The sequence below is a fragment of the Oryx dammah genome, unplaced genomic scaffold (assembly GCF_014754425.2).
Source record: "Oryx dammah isolate SB20612 unplaced genomic scaffold, SCBI_Odam_1.1 HiC_scaffold_2, whole genome shotgun sequence".
Lineage (NCBI taxonomy): Eukaryota > Metazoa > Chordata > Mammalia > Artiodactyla > Bovidae > Oryx > Oryx dammah.
In genome coordinates, this window is record NW_024070186.1 from 41,843,920 (window position 1) to 41,864,242 (window position 20,323).

General features: G+C 35.1%; 1 protein-coding gene across 29 annotated transcripts in view; it reads left to right on the forward strand.

Moving 5' to 3' along the window:
• MBNL1 (muscleblind like splicing regulator 1) overlaps window positions 1-20,323 on the forward strand; it is a 220,388-nt gene that overhangs the window by 177,239 nt on the left and 22,826 nt on the right. For all 29 annotated transcript variants that reach the window (XR_005719952.1, XR_005719957.1, XM_040235160.1 and 26 more), the window contains 2 exons: window positions 1,528-1,698; window positions 12,387-12,587. Coding sequence is in view for 27 of the 29 variants with exons in the window: in XM_040235160.1 (XP_040091094.1) it covers window positions 1,528-1,698; window positions 12,387-12,587 (372 nt within the window). In the remaining 2 variants the exon portion in view is untranslated. The remainder of the gene's footprint in view (window positions 1-1,527; window positions 1,699-12,386; window positions 12,588-20,323) is intronic.

The window sequence follows — 20,323 nt, forward strand, 5'->3', positions numbered from 1 at the left end:
GACTGGGGTTCTATCCCTGGGTGTGGAAGATTGCCTGGAACCAGTGTTCTTGCCTGGAGAACCCAATGGACAGAGGAGCCTGGTGGGCCACAGTCCATAGCGTCGCAGAAGTTGGACACTACTGAAGCGACTTAGCACATGCACGTAGGTTATATAGCAGTTTTGAAATGAATGAAAAGCCTGAGGCTTACAGAAGTTAGTTTTTTATGCAGCTCATGTAGCTGATTAGTGATAGAGCTCGGCCTCTGCCCCACGTGCTGACACGTGTAATGTCCTTGCTCTTCTCCACGGTTCTCTACCGCCTCCTAACTTGAAATATTATTAGTAATGCTTTATTACATAAAGCTTGTTAACAGAGCAGGCAGTATCCTATGATATTAGCCTGTGGATAAACTTATTCCAAAAAACGTAATCAACATAAGCCAGAAATAGGTCATTAACATTAGAATTCTGACAGATTTTCTCACAAACATCAGTTTTCTGAGTCAGTTTACAGTACAAGGTCAAATTATGGTAAACAGGTAGATGATTCTTAGAAAAATCAAAGAAAGCTCAAGAAAGTGGTTGATGGCTTTAATTAAGTCCTTTTTTACCCTCACAACCAGTTCTAACTAAATTTATTGGTGAAAGAGATTATGAGGTAATAATTAATGAGATAAGTTGCTATCAATATGACTTGACAATACTGTATTGAAATAAATGGGTCTGTCCCTGACAATATTTTATAATACAGCCTTTTATATGTATTTTGATGAGAAGAATCATCCCAAAACAAACGTATATTCATATTTATTATTTTATAGTAACTTATTTTGTTTCTCCATGTTATGCTATAAGTTTTTGAAGGTAAACATATCTGTTTCTGTTGTCTTATAATTCTTAGGTAATGGAGACTAGATTTATTGCTGAAAGGTTAAAGGCTGCATTTTTTCACCAATATTTCATTGTACTTACTGATCTCTGTATTTAGCAGGAAATATGTAGGAATTTCCTCCCTTTCATCTATACATTTCTTAATATTTAGACTCATAAAGCTTAGTAGTAATTTTAACTTCTTATGAGATATGTGTAAAGGTGTTTTACTGAAGATACAGTGTGCCTTGAGTCCTGTAAGTTTGTTTCCTTACAACTCAGTACAAGTAAAAATAGATGGTAAAACTTCATGATTCTTTTGGGTTCATTAAAGTTGGCCAGGAGACATTAAGGAAGGAGCCTAAGATTTTTATTTGATATTCTGTGTTAATATTACCCTAGCAGTTCGTAGAGTTTTAAACTTGGATCTAGAAATATTAATGCTGATATTTTAATACAGGAACTTCTCTAAGCTTGAAACTTTTTTGAAATGTCTTAATACTTCATTTTGATAGAATTTATTACTTATTCAAATCTGTTATAAAGTCATTGGATAATACACTGTGTGAAAGACTCATGGTAGATTCAAGATAGTTTTATATTATTATGATTTTTTTTTCTTAAATTTGTGGATTTTATTTTTCTAAGATGATGTTTTCTGCTTTCATTACTTAGGGTCGTTGCTCCAGGGAGAACTGCAAATATCTTCATCCACCCCCACACTTAAAAACGCAATTGGAAATAAATGGGCGCAATAACTTGATTCAGCAGAAGAACATGGCCATGTTGGCCCAGCAAATGCAACTAGCTAATGCCATGATGCCTGGTGCCCCATTACAACCCGTGGTAAGTATGTTCTTAGTTCTCATTCCTTAAGTTTGTCTTGCTGAGTGCTCAGTTTCAGTGTTAAATTGGTGATTACACTAGATCAAATGAACACAGGTAACAATATCAGTTGCCTAGCATTTTCCAGCAAAAAATATCAGTCAAACCTTGGAAACAATTTCCCTAGGAACAATTTTTACACAATGAAGTTACTCATCTTCTGGCTAAATCATGTGAAAATTGACATGACAGGATGTTTAACCGCTCAAATTCTCTTCAAATTAAATCTTGTGACTTGCAGATGTGTAATGGTCTTTTTAAAAATGACCATTAAACTCATCAGTATAGTCTAGGTGCATTTTCAGGCTACCTTTTTAACACTAATAGTCATTTTGAAAATTGGTATAAATCATCTTTAATTTTGAGTAAATGTTTCCCTTCCCTCTCTCATTAAAGAGAATCTATATAGTTCTCTTTCTTGAAAAGGAGCCTTCGTTATTCTTTTAAACTTACTATGAATTGAAACTATTCGGTAGTTACAGATGCTAGGAAAATTCTGACAGTGGTGAACCCATATCATAGATCTGGAAGTCTCATCAGAGAACTAATCAGGAGAGGCAGAAATTCCATGGACTTTTTAGGGAAAAAAGCTAAATTTTATAAACTCTAGGTGGTCACACAGATTTAATGTTTACTGAACAGTGCAGGTAGATAACCTATGATTCTGAGCATATTTATTTATTTTTTTGTTTGAATTTGGGGGGGAGGGTGTATGTGACATATGACTTTTATAACCTTTACCACACTTATCCACAAAAATGTAAGAGATTAATATCATAACTAAGTTGCAAAAGATGTTTTGATATTAATTTTGATATAGTAATTTTGTATTTAAATGCATGCTGAACTTTGCAATAATTGGAATATTGCTGTCACTGACTTAATATGCAATATTATGGGGTCCTAGAAATGTGAAGACCCACGTTTTTCTGATATGGCAACTGTAGCATGTGTGCTAACTAATTTTTTTTCCTAATAAATTTTAACACCTGAACTCAATGTAATTATTATTCTCTCTTAGAACTTAATGAACCAATCATTCCAAAAAAGAGGGGGGGATTGCATTTCGAGGTGGGAGGGATCTCCAAATCCAATCGGCAGTGATACCAATTATCAATACTATACAGTTGAGGTGAGAGAATGTTATAATTCTGTTTTCACTTGATATATTTTTTTCCATTATTGGGAACTCAGTTAATAATATGATATCTTAAATTTGTTTCTGTGACATCTGTTAATTTCACATGTCTGTGTGGGGATAGCATGAAGTTTTCCATTTGGTTTAAAAAAAAAAGTCTTCTCTTTTTCTGTAGCGTAAAATATAGGACAAGAGTTCTCTTATATTTGACTCTCACATGGTTTCAAAGATGTGATAAATCCTTGGCGTGGCTGGTGCTTTAATTGATATAAGATCTTTCCTTGGTGTGAGGTACTTTGTTCTACTTAAACATTTAAAGTGTGCTTACTGGTAGGCTCCTCCCTCTCAGTGTCCTGGAGCACCTCTGACATCAGCAAGTGTGGTTCCCAAACAACAAGGACAGGTCATGGCCGTGAGCTCCTCACTGTGTCTCCTGATGCAGTCCTTGAGTTTTACTCTCAAGGCCATTTCAGGGTCATCATATGCATAATCCTGTGACAAACTCTAAACAGCATTTCTGCTCCTGTCTTTGAAATACTATTAACAAAATATGTGTTGTTTATGAGATCACTAAATTGCAGATTTCTGAAACCAGAAAAATTACCTCATTTTGTGGTGTTTTTGTTGGAAAATTCTCTGCTTAGACAAAGCATTTATTTTTATTAGTTGTGAGCCCATTCAGATTTTATGTTAATTTTCCTTGATATGACTAGATTTGAATGTGGAATTAACCCTTCTGCTAAAGGCATCCTGAGATCATAGTCTAAAATGGACTCCATTCAGAGTGACGTTTTTGTAATGAGTATAGAAGTCATTTTAATTATTCAATTTTGAAACATTTGGGCTTTTAATGACTGTAGAGAAGGCTTTACTCCAGGAAATTTGCTTTCAAAACCCCACCTGAGACTCCTTGATCGTTCTTGTAGCAAGCCATGTTTTGATGAAGATAATGATACGGAGATTCAGAAATAATGAGAGGGTCATAACCAGTTGCTTTCTGGAATTTTAGTGCTGAGCCTACAAACAGGAATTACAACAGGGCTGGAAGGTTAGGAAATGTGGAAAAAGGTTGTCACTCAAAAGAAGATGGCCATTAGAATAGATGGTGGTGTACAAAGATACGGTATCAACTTGGATCCAACCCACAGAGTGGTGATATCAGGAGATAATACTGTGAGCAGATTTGTAACCTAGGCAGTATCAGGAATATCTTAAGTAGTGGCAGGGTTTTTAGTCAATTAGGTAAAGCATCTTAGTTCTCTATGGCCAACCAGTGTGACCCCCAAACCATAACTGGAGGAAACATGAAAAGAGGAGGGAGCTATGAAGGTCTAATCAAATTCATAAGCATTTAGTGTTATTTCTGACATGTAGCAGAGATTTAAAAAGATTGCTAATAAGAGAAAGGACTAGTGAAGGAACGAGTTTCCCAAACATGGGAAAAACAGCAATTCACAGTAGTTTACTTACCCCAGACTCCAAAGGAACTGTAACTGGGAACCAGAACACGGTCCAGTCATAGAGACTGCCGCATAGAATGGGGTAGTCAGGGACTTCATGAGAGTACTGTGTGGACCAGGAAATAGCTAGCATGCCTCTGAGTTTAGTTTCTCATTTTCTCACAAAGTTTGAGAGAACTAGGTCTATAAATTTAAGATCTCCAGGACACGACACGACCTTGGAAATGGTGGAATTTATAGGAGAGTTTCTTGTTTTCATGGACTTGATTATGTTGTAGTGAAATGTGCCAAACCATGAATCAGAAAGAGAACATAACATTGGGGGGTGGGGGTAGTAATTACAGTACTCTGAGGGCATTTAAGGAGTTCAGCACTTTCTGTATCATAAATCCTCACAACCATACTATAAGGTAGGGAATATTATCCAGCTTTAGAGATGAAGACTCAGGGGTTCAGAGATTTACTAGTTTGCCCAAGTTACATAGCTAGTGAGTAGGAGGGTCACGATTTTCATCCAGACTGTTCAGGTTCTGGCGTCCCTGCTGTAGAAACACTAAGTGCAGACGTGTAACCAACTTTGGGTCTTTGGTTGATTCATTAAAAATCCCTGACCTTCTTCAACATAGAGTGAAGAGTTTAATAAGACATATTACTTGCAAAATCCTACCAACTATATAATTACTCCCATTTCATAAGATAAGAAAATAAGTAGTTGAAAATAAGTAATTGAATCTGTGTGTCTACTTCCTTAAATTTATCATAGTAAATCATCCAATAATTGTATTGTCATTTCTCAATCACTAATACAAATGCAAATAGTTTGCTGTATGATTTTTGAAGATAAATAGAGGACCTAGAGAATTTAATTATCCAAATTAAAACATAATAATTTTGGATTTTTTTTTAATCTAAGTAATACTTTTAAAGTAGATTTAAAAAATGGACAGAGAAGCCTGGCAGGCTACAGTCCATAGAGTGACAAAGAGTTGAACATGACTGAGCAACTAACACACACACAGTACTTTAAAAAATACTATTACTTTGTCATGCACTCTCTGATACAAGGTAATCTAACAATAAATTGCTAAATAGCCAAAAATAGATGGCACCTAAGGTTTCACAACTTGGAAGACTCTCTTATATTTCTTTGGTCCATCCCAGAGAGATGCTTTTCGGAAATTCTGTCAATTTCAGGTTCTTGGCATTGCCCTTGAAGAGGTCTGCATCAGCAGTGTTTTGAGGAACTGTAACTGAGATCGGACATGACTGAGTGACTGAACTGAACTGAACTGAGCTCTAGAGGCCCTCTAGCCATGCTCGCTTTGATGCCTCTCCCTGTGTACACAAAGGTTGGCCTTGACTATCCATAATTTTCCGTGGTAGCTGCCCGGAAGGTACACAGAGTAGCCACTTAGAACTGCAAAACTCATGTCAAAATCCCTATGCATTTCATGAATTCAAAGTAATCTCAGTTCAGTTCAGTTCAGACGCTCAGTCATGTCCAACTCCTTTTGACCCCATGGACTGCAGCACACCAGGCCTCCCTATCCATCACCAACTCCCAGAACTTACTGAAATTTATATCCATCAAGTCAGTGATGCCATCCAACCATTTTATCTTCTGTCTTCCCATTCTCCTGCCTTCAATCTTTCCCAGCATCATGGTCTTTTCCAGTGAGTCATTTCTTCGCATCAGATGGCCAAAGTATTGGAGTTTCAGCTTTAACATCAGTCCTTCCAATAATGTTCAGAACTGATTTCTTTTAGGATTGGTTGGTTGGATCTCCCAAGAGTCTTCTCCAACACCACAGTTCAAAAGCATCAATTCTTCGGTGCTCAGCTTTATTTATAGTCAAACTCTCACATCCATACATGACTACTGGAAAAACCATAGCCTTGACTAGATGGACCTTAGTTGGCAAAGTAATGTCTCTGCTTTTTAATATGCTGTCTATGTTGGTCATAGCTTTTCATCAAAGGAACAAGCATCTTTTAATTTCATCGTTGCAGTCACCATCTACAGTGATTTTGGAGCCCAAGAAAATAAAGTCTGTCACTGTTTCCATTGTTTCTCCGTTTGTCATGAAGTGATGGGGCCAGATGCCATGATCTTAGTTTTCTGAATGTTGAGTTTTAAGTCAGCTTTTTCACTCTCCTCTTTCACTTTCATCAAGAGCCTCTTTAGTTCTCCACTTTCTTCCATAAGGGTGGTATCATCTACATATCTGAGGTTATTGATATTTCTCCCAGCAATCTTGATTCCAGCTTTTGCTTCATCCAGCCTGGCATTTTGTATGATGTACTCTGCATATAAGTTGAATAAGCAGGGTGACAGTATACAGCCTTGATGTATTTCTTTTCCAATTTGGAACCAGTCTGTTGTTCCATGTTCAGTTCTAACTATTGCTTCTTAGGGTCAGAGAAATTCAGAGTTACTGGATTTAGCTAAAGTCTTAGAAGCTCCTGTGCTGATCCTGACAGCAAGACTTTGCCTTTGCTGTCACTTCATGTCCAAGCATTTTTTTGTCAGTTGGTTGCTGAAAGCTTTAAAGTTGTCATTTGTCACACTTCCAGGAACACCTGGAAATTCTTAAATTGTTTTTTAGTGCTTTACTTTCTAGATTATCCAACTAGTGGTTGAGATAAGGCTGCTTTATCCCCAAGTACTTCTGGTAAAATGTTTCCGGGTCAGTCACCCTGAGTCTTATTGCATCCAACCTGCCCATCTTACTGCCTGATTCTGTCAAGGAGCCTCTGCTTCTTCAGGCAGCTTGAGAATGGGCCCTGAATCTTAGGCACCAGCCCATGTTTGTTAATACCTTCCTGTGGGGAGGACTAGAAGTGAGTCTGCTCTTAAGTATTTATTACTTCAGGAGAACTCGCTTGAAGGATAATGTGAAATTCAGAATAAAGGAAGTGGTCATATGATTTGCCCGGTCAGCAAGTCAGTCTAGAAGTGGAGTTTAAAACAAGATTTCTCATTTTATTCCAGTCATGTGCTACCTTCTTAGAAAAAAATACACTGTGATGTGAATTTGTTGATAATTCCCATAGCTTTTGGCTCTTTTTATATGCAAAATAATTGTTTACAGAGACTGTTTGTACAGGATTGTACCTACCCAGAAACATGGCTTTGTACACCTTGATTGTGAGCTGTTAATTTTTTTTAAAGCTTTGTTTTTCCCTGCTTAAAAGTTTGATCTTCACAGATACACGCACACATACCCATAAAATCTAGAAAACTCTTGATTTAAAATTTGTGTTCTGTATCCCAGAACATACTGATTATGTATTATCTATTTTATATACTCCCTCCATTTTATTAAAAAAAGCAAACACTGTATGCAAACACTGTTTCATGCAGTGTTTAAAATAAAATAAATTAGGACCCCCATGATATTTGTCAGATTATAGCTTGGTAACAGCATGTTAATGAAGCTTAGTTCAATATATTAAAAAAGTGACAATTGAAAATAAAAAATTTTAAACAAGCATAGTAATTAATGATTAAAAATTGAGATTGGGAGAAAATAACACTAAATCTTTTTAAACTTTCAGATATGTGTACTAGAAAATATTTAATGTATTTGTTAGTTTTTGTGGCAGAGAAAAACAGCAAATCCATAAATATATTTGTTAAGCAAATATTTGTAGAGACCTGTATAGATGCCAAGTGCTGGATATATTAGTGGACAAAGCACAGTGCGTGAAGAGATGGTTAAGGAAACACACTTAGTGATCAGTACTGGATTCTAGTGATGAAGAGTTACGTAGGAACTGAGGGAAGGAAAATTCCTTTCATAGTTGGAGCTGTGGATGAATCAGGACAAACACCAAGAGAAACAGTCCTGATTCTTGAAGCCTAATTAGTTATTAAGCATTTGGGCTTGGCAGGATCAGCCTCTGTTGTGGAGGGAAACCCATGTTCAAAAGCAGGGAGCCATAAGGAAACATGTGTTCTTAGAGACCTCATATAGAATCTGAAAACTGGACCCATTTCTGTTTTTAAATAGTAGAAGACTGCATAGTATATGGAATTGGACTTCCCCAGGAGCTTAAAAAAATACTGTTGCCTAGAAAATTCTGATGAATGGAGAGTTTATTTAACCAGGGTATTCTGGGCTTCAGGTTGTCCAGGTGATTCTGTTGGATAGCCAACACTGAGAACCACTGGTTTTAGAACCACCTGGAATCAAACACCGATGTGCAAGTCATAGGTCTTCATGCCCTCATTTGTGACCATATGCACATAGTCTCTGTGAACCCTTTTCCTCATTTGCTAAATGAAACTAATAATATCCACTTAATAAGGCTGTAATTTATTCACCCTTTCTTTCATTCTTTCATTCAAATACTTATTCAGTGTGTATTTACTGAATGCCTATTGTATACCAGACATCATTTTCAGTTCTGGGAACTTAATAGTGAACTAAATGTGTCTCCCCTCCTCCTTGACATAAAAGCAGTAGAGGTTTTGCTTTTGTTTGCTCCAAGAAATTTATTTTCTACTATTATGAGGATTAAATAATACAGGTAAAGCGCTTAGCACAATACCTGGCACACAATAAATAGAATTATTGTAATAATCATGTTTCTTTCACACATTTAACTAGGGTCCTAAAGTGAAATTGAATAATGTTTTCATTCATAATAAAGCCTGATTACCTTTAATGGAATCAAATGTCTCATTTAAAACAAACAAATGATTAGCCTATAAATGTACCAGCATTAGTAAGATTGTAGTTTGTTTTTCTCTGCTGAGGGTGTTCACTGACAAAAAAGGCAATCATAAAGCAACCTTCCTTATGCCTTCTGGGAACAAAGATATCTGTAAATCATGATTACAAGGATGTAGTCAGGATCAAATGCACCAGTTACATAATTATACATTTTTCTATGGATACTTAGGAGAAAATAGGATGCTACTTGATAATAGCATTGCATTAATATCAGTCCTTGTGTTTCTGCTGAACTCTGCAGGATGGCTTTTGTAATAGAGAACTGGCAGTGTCACAGTTCAGGAGCTTCACTAGTCTGATTAGGGCCCTCTGATGGGACCAGCAATGACCTACCTCCAGCAAGGTGCTCCTCGAAGAAAGAGATATAACGAATTTACAAAAGCTCAGAAGAAATGAAGGGATGTTGTGCTTGATGGGGATGTTTTTGGGGCAGCTTTTGGAATCAAATTTCAAAGTATAGAGCTATTATTATTTATTATCTGCCTGTTTAGCAAATAATGCTACTTATCTGGAGAGGGAGCAATTTGAGATAATGATTTCTGCATAGTTGATGTTTTAGAATTTTGAAAGCTGCTACTGATTTTACTTGGGGACAGTGTCCTACAGTTCTTAACATTTGCTGAGTTGTCAGAAAGTCAATTCATGTGACATCTCTATAGAGATAATCCAGTGGAAAAATTGTTGCCAGTTAGTAAGGTCAGTATTTTTATCTAATGAAAGTATTCTTTTATCTGTAACATGGAACTGCTATTTTATATGTATTGCAGATTATAAATTTGTTTTATTCAATGATATTTAACAAAGCTGAATTTTATTGGCCACTGATCTTATTTTCTTAAAATTTTTAAGAATGCTTTCTTCCCTCTAGATAAGTTTGCCAATTTGACTTCTGCTTCTAAATAATTTTAGTAGATTGTGCAAAGTGACATAAACATCTCAATTACTTTCTGAAGTTTGCATTTAAAATACCCTCTCTGGAAATGCATATTAATTCATGGCAAGAATTAATATTGACTGGCTTCTGTTCTCCATATTCTAAACTAGTTTTTTAGTCTACTGTGGTAAATTACTTATAATTCTTAAATATCTAAGAGAAAAATTATATTACTGGTCTGCATGTGGCTGAAAATGTCACATATTGCATTTGATAGTATGTAATGGTATAAGTTTAATCTGAATAATTCTGAATAGAGACCCAAGTTGAACATGTATTTATTGTACAGGTAAACTCTTGTCTTGCTGCTGTCTTGGCAGCCGATAGTCAGTGGAGCAACATCAGATCAACTGCTATTTGAATAAGTAGCTGTTGATGAACTTGAGAGATTGCTCTGGGTCCCCATTGCTGCCAGGTTATTGATTGTTAATATCTGGGACCCCGGCAGTTTTCTGTTGTCAGTGGGTAGCTGCCTTAGGCAGAGATGGAACTGGGAACTAGACGTGTTACTTTAGACTGTTTCATCAAGGGCCATCCGCCTGACAGGGCAGCTCACCATGGCATTCAGACCACCACATTGGGAGGCATAATTATTTTAATTTGAAAGTGTCTGTGGACTCTGTGATATACTTTTTCTTCTCCCAAGTGAATCAAAAGTTGTATTAACTTTTCTCTATTACACGATCTTGTGCTTAAGACTGTATATGATGACTGCAAACATGTTGTCCTAAAACAATTTGTGACATCAAGAGAAGGCTGTCAGAGATTTTCAACCCCAGCACTATTGACATTTAGGATGGATGAGTCTGTTATGAGGGGCTTTTCTATGTGATGTAGGATACTTACCAGCATTATTTGCCTCTCCTCATTAGATGCAATAGTGCCCCCCAGCTGTGCAAACAAAAATATCCCTTGCTATTGCAAAATATTCCCTGTGAGATACAGTCACCCATAATTGAGAACAACTGCCTTAAGAAAAAAGGAATACTTGAATTCTGTGTTATTCTTCTAAATACAGGATGAGTCAGAGCCAAATTAGATAAAGAGTTTATTTTATTGTTTAAGATATTTCTGAGTTATAAAAATTATTTCTGTAACATATACATCTTGATTGTATAAAACTTTATTCTGTAAAACTCCCTTGAATACTAAGTAAACTCTTGGATCATCTGACTTCTTATTCCTATCAGAGGGAAGAATTATCTACATTCTCATGTCCCTTTCTTTCTAAAAAAACTTTCTATGATTCTGTTCCTTACTGCATGTTAAAGATAACAAACTGTTGAATATTACCTTAAAGAATAGGATCCATTTTGTCCATTTGTTTTTGTGTTTTTGAAACAAACATTATTATTTCACATAGATTAAACATCAAGAATAAAAACTCTATTGACTTAGGAAGTTGAAAATATACCACCAGTAAGGTGGAAAATTGTGTTAGGTTATGCTTTGAAAAATGAAGAAGCACATTGTTAAAGTAAATTTAAGGTAAATTATTTAATTTTACTCAAGAACAGATATATTTCCTGACATACAGATTTTCATATCAACAAATGGAAACCATCGTCGTATATTCATGAAGCATTTCTGGCAGAAAATTCTATCTTACAGGATTTATTCAGTGTTACTATATGTATTTCCTTGAACAATCATAATGTACTTCTTTAAGAGGATTCTTTTCAGACTTCATTTCTTCATAGTAAGCTGAATCTGTTGTAAAATCTCTCACAAAGGAATAAGAAGCTGGTGGAACATCTATTTCCCCAGGAAAACCTGCAACAAATACATATGCCAAATACTTTATCTTATGTGCTCAAAAGAAATGGTGCCATCATCACCTTTCATATATCCTGAGATTTATTCACAGTTTACATTGACTGTGAGACTCTGTTATCCACTGGGAGTTCTGCTTTATTTATTCTAGATAATAAGACACTTGCAACCTGTTAACAGTTGTAAACAAATATTTCAAGTACATCTCACATAGCAATTATGAAATGTATTTTCTTAGACAAGTATCTAGGATTGAATCAGGACAAAGGTGGAGTTTAGCTAACTACAAGAAGTTTCTGTATTGAATGGTTGAGCTATTTTTCAAAAAGCAATTGCAAATATTGTAGACCCCAAGCTTCAAAATCCCAGTGGAAAATTTCCTAGATAAATTACCCATTTTATTTTAGAGAAACACAGATTTGATGAATGCTTATTTAAGAAACATTCTTAATCTAAATGAGAGTTAATACATGTACAGTTAAGTGGAGAGAGGGAGAGGGAGGGAGGAAGGGAGCAGAGGAAGAATGGATTTTGGATGGATGCATGGAAGGTGACTTTGAACCAAGACCTGCCTATTAAATTTTACCTTATATTTTATTTTTCAGCCAATGTTTTCAGTTGCACCAAGCTTAGCTACCAATGCATCAGCAGCCTTTAATCCCTACCTGGGACCTGTTTCCCCAAGCCTGGTTCCAGCGGAGATCTTACCGACTGCACCAATGTTGGTTACAGGGAACCCTGGGGTCCCTGTACCTGCAGCTGCTGCAGCTGCTGCACAGAAATTAATGCGGACAGACAGACTTGAGGTAGGAGTCATGGGTATTTTTAGGTATTGCATTCTAAAATTCATAGTGTGCTCTTTGTTTTTTTTTTATTTCTTCAGTGGCTGTAAAGGTTAAAAGATAATTTAGAGATTTTGGTTCAGTGTTTGGAGCATTTTGCTAGAATATAGATAAGCTATATTTCATGAAAGTAACATTTATAGAAGCCACAACATCCATATGTAGAAAAGTGGGTAAGAATTTGGACCCTGGGATCAGACTGCTTTTTACTTGGTTCAAAATGAAGAAACAATTTTATCTCAAAGAGTTAGACTTAGCTTCCTAAATGTTTCTTGTTACTGTTGCTATTAACACATTCTGTCAATCCCCTGATACTTATTCTCATGAACTTGTTATTAAGTTACTACATACAAAGTGTTTAAATGATTTTTATTGTAAGTTTCCTCATAACCCTCACAATGTTTCAGCAGGAATGACAAGGCACCTTTGTTTGTGAAATGCACTGATAAATTTTTAATTGCAAATTGGGTGATACTCTGTCTTCGAGTCAAGGATAATCTGATATATGTGCTTTGCTATTGCTGCATGAAAAAGAAATTAAAGATATAATCTTATATTGAAGTAGTTGAGAATTTCAACTTGACTGTACATTAGTGGATTTGGTAAACTCTAAATGGGAAAAATGGCAGCATTACTGTTCACTGAAGCTCTCAAATCTGGCTTTGGTATCCAAATACGGAAAAAATGAGCTTTTACTCTTTTCCCTGGTTAGGATGAGGCAATATTTAGTACTAGAAGTTTTGCATGTCTTAATTACGAGAAAATGGCAAAACAAGGCCAATGTGTGAACATAATTGACACTAATAATTTATCAATTTAGCAGGAATTTATTTAAAAGTACCACTTTCTGTTGATTAAGTTTCATTGCATGCATTACAAAGGATCTCAGATTTCAGAGTACTTATTAACTGCCACCACCTTTCTGATGGTAGTAGCAATAGTTGATAATTATCGGATATTTACTCTCTACCATCCCTAGCATTATCCCTCCATGTGCAAAACACATTTAATGTTCAAAGCAATCTTATGAGAAAGATACTGTCGTTAACTCCATTTAACAAGGCAATAAACTTGAGAGAGATATAACATGACTTATTCAAGGTCACATGGGTAGGATCTTCTGGTGGGGCATGATATCAGAATTTTAAACACTGTTATTATTCCCCTTCCCATAAAGTGATGGTACAAACAAGAGCAGGAAATTTGGGCTTGTATGTTCCCTTTAGAGTTTTTGTTTGTTTGTTTGTTTTAGGCTTATTTTTAACCTTTCATTGAACATGTTGGAAAAAGCTCCTAGTTATAGGAGTTCCATAAGGAGGACTCAGGAAGGATGTTGAGACCTGATTGCGTGCCCTCTGTGAACCAAGGACCCTACCATGTGCTAGAGATAAAACCTTGACTTGTGGGTGGTTTGTCATTGCATAGTTTTTCTTGCTCATTAATAACTAATGCTATTTGCAGAGAAATTTAGGAGCAAATTTAGGAAGTTTTAAATATTTAAAAATTATTAGATGCTCAATATGTGAATCCCACCCCCCCAACCTTTCAGAAGCATATCTTAAGGTTCTTGATTGTTTAATGGGAACCAAATAGGCAGTCTGAGATTAACTTGATTGAATTAATTTTTAATAGGAGATTAAAACTGAGCTTGTCTCTATTTAAATCTCTTTCAAGGAACCTTTTAAAAGGCTGATTGTGTATTCAGAACTCTTTTAAACTAATTCTTCCACAATTTTAGGTAGACTGTAATTGGTTATATTCTGTTTGATGTTTAGTTAAAATGAAGACTTCTGTCTTTCATTTGGTTTTGTTTTTCTTTTGCAAGGAGCTATTGCAAGTATTTTTTTCTGTCTTCCTTTCTAGTAGTCACAACAAATGGCTACTGTTGTAATGACTGTCATTTCCTTTTAACCTGAATTCCACTTATCTCAATGCCTGATAGTAGGGCAGCTTCCTATCTTATTCTCATTCACAGGATCTGCTTCAGTGTCACAGTTACAACCTGTTAGGATATTGCAGTGTGATGCTAAGGGGCACGTCTTTCTTCTTGGCATTCTGCTTTTAGACATTCCTGTCTTCAGGCTCTTTCCTCTCATGCTCATTACACCATATCTTGGGGGTCTAAGAGACAGGGCAGTAAGTGCCAACATTTATTTACACATTTAGTTGTTTCGGATTTAAATCTGTGCTTGATTTTTAACTCATGGAACTCCCAAGTACATTTTAGAATTTTTGAGTTATTTTTGAGGTAAACAAATTTTGCATCAGTTAAAATACTGGCCAGTTCTTCTTGCCACTTCCTTTTCTCTTTTTTACTACAAAATAGGAAATGAAGAAGTTAAAAACAGCATAGATTATCATCCTTCTGATTCTTTTGTTTAGAAGAACTAACATATAGCACCCAATGTGATGCTACAAAAAATGTTGACACTACAAAAAATGGAAAAAGAGGAACCAAAGGATTAGTGTTGGTGATGTTGCTAATTAAGTGAGTAAGCATAGGTCAAGGTTTTTTTCCCCCTAAGTGTCATATTTCACATATATTAACCTAGGGGATTATACCAGATAATCTCTATGACCACCTCCAGTAAGGTGAAATTTAGATCATTTTCTTGCATTTAATGCCAACCACAAATTACTGAAAAGATTATTTATGTGTGTGTGTGTGTATATATCCACACATGCGTAAGTTTTCTATCACTATCCATATTATCCATTCTTTGTTGGATGTCTTTTAAAAGACTTTGCAGCTGTGTACTCTCTATGGTGTAAAATCAGTTTTCTCTAAAGAGGAGCAAACCTCTTAAATATTGGTCACTGAAATGAGTCTTTTAAAAAATTCCATTTTGTGACCTTGGGGTGCCTTTGTGTAATTTCTGAGTGGCGGTTATTTTCAATGATTATTTTAACAAATTGTTAAAATCTGTACGTACTAGAAAGGACTAAGGTTTTTAGTCATATCTGCTTTACTACAAAGAGTTGGTAATTAAGAAAATTGTTTATTTTCAAGATACACAATAATTTTTTTATGGTGCAAAAAGGATCCATGAGTGCATTTATCCTCTCCTTTATTCAGCAATATCCAATGAAGAACTGTTGACCATATTTCAAGTAAAAACTGTTGTGAGGAGTATCTTGAGGCATCAAAAGGTTGCCTACTGTTTTATAACAATAAAATGTCCCCCAGAATAGTGCCAAGCTCATAAATGATGGCTAGTAACTTGTTCAGTGAAGGAACAAATGACTCAGTCAACTAGTTAATCAATTAATTAACCCATGCCCTTATTCAGAGTTTAGGGTAATCTACCAGAGGAAATAAAACATGACACATTTTTAACATTGTTAGCATTATCCTTGGGAACATGTTTACATTTTGAACATTCCAACTACAAAATATGGCATCTTGTTCATGCCCCTAGTCCTAGAGCAATAGTTTTCAAGCTTTAATGTGGTTAGAATCACTTGGGATGATTGTTAAAAATGGAAAGCCTGGGGATTCTCTGGAGGTCCAGTGGTTAGGACATGGGCTTTCACTGAGGAGGGTGCAGGTTTAATTCCTGCTCAGGGAACTAAGATCCTGCAAACCACAAGGCACAACCAAAAATTAAAACATAAAAAATTGTTTTTAAATGTGGGGCCTCATCCCCACAGATTGATTTGGTGGGTCTCCAATGGGGCTCTCAAATTCTTTTCACAGATGATCTGGGTGATTCTAAATGCAAATGGTTTATAAAATACTATCCAGGGGATGTGAGCACCTGTTATTTAAGTATTAACTTTTTTATCATTTACCTCATGTAGTTACTTGTGATTCTGGATTAAAAATCTGTCTCCTCAAATGCATTTAGCATTCTATATTTTGTGAAGTTGCTAGGAACACCGTGGTACAGCATAATGAATTATTTTAAGTAAACAATGATGATTTTGGGGGGCAATTTATACCACATAACAGCATTAATGAAACAGAGAACAAACCAGTGGCCACATACTTCATATGCTGATGGAGACACTAGATTGCCATTGGGTTAACTATATTATTTTTATATTAATAGTCTATATGACATATTCCAGCAAAGGTGGGCAAACTACTCGGCTTCTGATATTTTCCGTTGGAGTTGTTTCAAAATAATGTATTCATTTGCTGAAAGTTTTATTCTACTGAGGCAATCATGACATGAGTTTTTAATTCAGGCCACTGGATACTGAATGCTTCCACTACTTACTGATACAGAAGAGTCTAGTGGCTTTTTTCATATAGGTATAAAAACATATGATACCTACTGACTACACACACAAAAAAAAGCATTTAAAGCTAAATGTGGATTTAAGTGATGGTGAAAGGATGCCTCCATGACAGCATTATAGGCATTTAATGGATTTGTCATGATCTACTGCATATAAACGACACTCATTTCAAAATGAGATTAGAAAAGCAAATGCTTTTAATAATACAAGAAAGGCTTATTGATAGAATTACTTTACTTTTGTGTTTTTGTCTCGAGTATTTAGCTACTGCTTCTGTGATATTTTAATTTCTTTAGAAAATCACCAAGAAATATTGAGAGTTTAATGCACATGGTTCTATGAAGTTTAAATTGAAAAAATAATTGTAATAAGACTTTAGAATGGATGAATAATGTAGTGTAATAAGACTTTACAATGGTGAACTCATGTTCCCATTTAAAATTCCTAGTCTGTGATGTCTGTAATTAGTTTGAGTTTTGTTTTGGAGACGATATAGTTGCAAGTTGTTTCTTTAGTTGGTCATTCTGATATATTCAGATTTGATTTTTAAGTTACTTGAAATCAAATGACAAATTCTTAGCTATATTATCTATAGAAATGTGCTTGTCTTCATTGGCTAATAGCAGTAATGATGGATTTCACCTTTTAGATTTCAAAGAAAAGTCCCAGATGATCTTAGCAGAAATCCTCTAGAGTAGCATTATAGATGTCTTTTTCTTCATTTTTTAAAAAATGAGATTCAGATAGACCAGGTTTTTTCAGTTATCTGGTAACACACTGAAACTAGATATCACATCATTAGATATTTATCTTGGGAATATAATTATACAAGCAATTAACTAAGATCATTTCCCCTAATCATCACACTTTTAAGATATGGATATTTGAATTCTTTTTGAAACATAGATAATTTCTTCATATTTGTATATTCATGACCTATTATGCTATGGATTCTTTGATAAAATAATTGATTATTCAGTATTTATGTTTTAAAATGTGTGTTAGCTCAAATTTAATAGAAAATAAAACATCCACGATACTTAACTGTTGAACAGCAGGTATATATGTATCTTTGACTAAGCTCCTTAATATTAGTCATTAGACTTAAATTGGGCTTTCCTGGTGGCTCAGTGGTAGTTAAAAAAAAAAAAAACCCGCCTGCCAGTGCAGGAGACGTGGGTTTGATCCCTGGGTCGGGAAAATCCCCTGGAGGAGGACATGGCAACCCACTCCAGAATTCTTGCCTGGGAAATCCCATGGACAGAGGAGCCTAGCAGGCTATAGTCCATGGGGTTGCAAAAGAGTCAGACACAACTGAGTGACTAACACTTTCATCTCTTACAACCTATTATTATTTTGACTGATTTGAAATATGTTTGTCATGTTTATAAAAAATTGAGATCACGTAACAGAACTGTTTATTTTAACCAGATTTGTATAGTATGTTTTAAGCTATCTATGTATTATTTTTTCAGTATTCATGATTCCATAACTAGTAAATATAAATACTAGATAGAACCCAAAATTTCTGTTTTCAGACTCTGTCCTCTTTACACATTACCACTGCTATTTAATTAACAAAGAAGGTTTATGTAGAATTAACAGATTTCCTTAGGAAGTTTTTCTAATTGCTTTTCCTTTTGATTATTTAAAGTTTATGAGCCAAAGATGTTTTTCTGGAAATGAAATTTACTACTTTAATGTTTTCAGTAAATATTTTTATCAAAGTGATGATTTTTACTGTGAAAGTAACTTCTTAGCCTTTTTGTATGAACGTTTACAAAACTTACGTGATTTCCAAAGCAAATCTTATGTTAACACTTAAACATTCTTTTTGATTGAAGGATGTTAGCTAATAGATGGAATTATTTTCATCTAGGTTTTAAACCACTTATCAAATTGTAAAAGTAGTTATATTTGTTGACCCACTAATGCCATTTCTACATATTCATCCTTATAGAATGATTTCTTTGGTGTGGTCTTGAAGATAGCCTTTGCAACATTATTTGTAGTATGGAAATATTGGAAATAACCTAGATGTTCTCTGAAAGAGTTACTTATACTGTGCATATCTATTTGATGGAATTTGATTCAGTCAGCAAAAATGATCACTGTGGACACTATTTAGTAGAATGGCAAAAAGAATGTTTACATACATCAGCAAGCAATAACAGATCACCAAGTAATAACCATACTCTTATTACAACTATTTAAAAAATACATTAGTGCAGAAGATTAGATGGGAATAGCCAAAAGGGCCATAACATTGTTAGGATTTTCAAATTTAATCTTCTTTGTTACAAATTCTCTATATAGTAAATTGTGCAACTTTCTTATCCTGATTTGAGTTTGGATGGTTAAATTTGTTGAAATTTTGTCTGTCAACTAGAATTTGCAAATGCAGTACCAGACCAAGATATTTCTTTGAGAGAGCAGCACACCCTGCAGTTTCTCGAGTTTATCAGAGAAGCCAGGCCAAACTCATATTCATCAGTCAAGAAACAGATCTCACTTTATTTTTAATGAAAAATTTTATTTAGAAATGAGATGTTTTGATTATGAGAGAAAAATCTGTATGAAAAGCTGTGGGGGGTTTGTTCTGTTGAGATAGGTCTCCAACAAGTCAGATGTACATCTAAAGCTTGGCAGCATTCTCTAGCCCCTCTGGCCTTGCGGCTCGCACCAGTACAAGTTTACACAAGAGATTTTCTGTTTCTTCTTTATATTTTTTAAAGGCAAGAACAATTGGAGAAAAACTATTTCAGTGTAGTTCTTCTGTTCTGTTTCTCTTGTCAGGAGAAACATTAAGCTGGATTAAAAACAAAAAAAGTGAAACAGTCACTTTAGGACAAAATTCTAAGCTGACTGCTAGTTATCAACTCTGCTTAAGTGTTTTTTAGAATTCTCCTTAAATGAATCCTCCAAGACTGTAAAGAGTACAAAATTGTACTAAACCAGTTATTAACTTATACAAAATACACATACTAACTTATACAAAACATACATATACATATGTATAAAGCAAATGGACAGGGACCAGAAGAGGTCTTAGAATGACCATCTTTATGCAACCTGACAGTAAGTTCATATTCCTGAAAATAAGAACATTGAGACAGACAGAGAAATAAAAAGTCAAAATCAGACCAGCATTCAGGTTTTATTTTGGGGGACTGATGCTCAAATTTCTGGCACAAACACTGGCGTAATTGCTTTTGGAAAATAGCAAATCTTTGATTTTAGTAGTTACTCAGGCTCCTGCAGATAGACTACCTTTAGATGTTATTTCTTGTCATTGTGGCAGAGAGTAAGAGAAATTAGAAAAGAGTGTTGGTTCAGCTGCCGTCAGATTCTTTGTGAGCATATTCGAGAAAGCAAAAATTACTGAAAAGCTAATAGCAGTAGTGTCCGAACAACAGTTTACTGTTGGATGAGGCTGAATTGACATAGATTTTTTA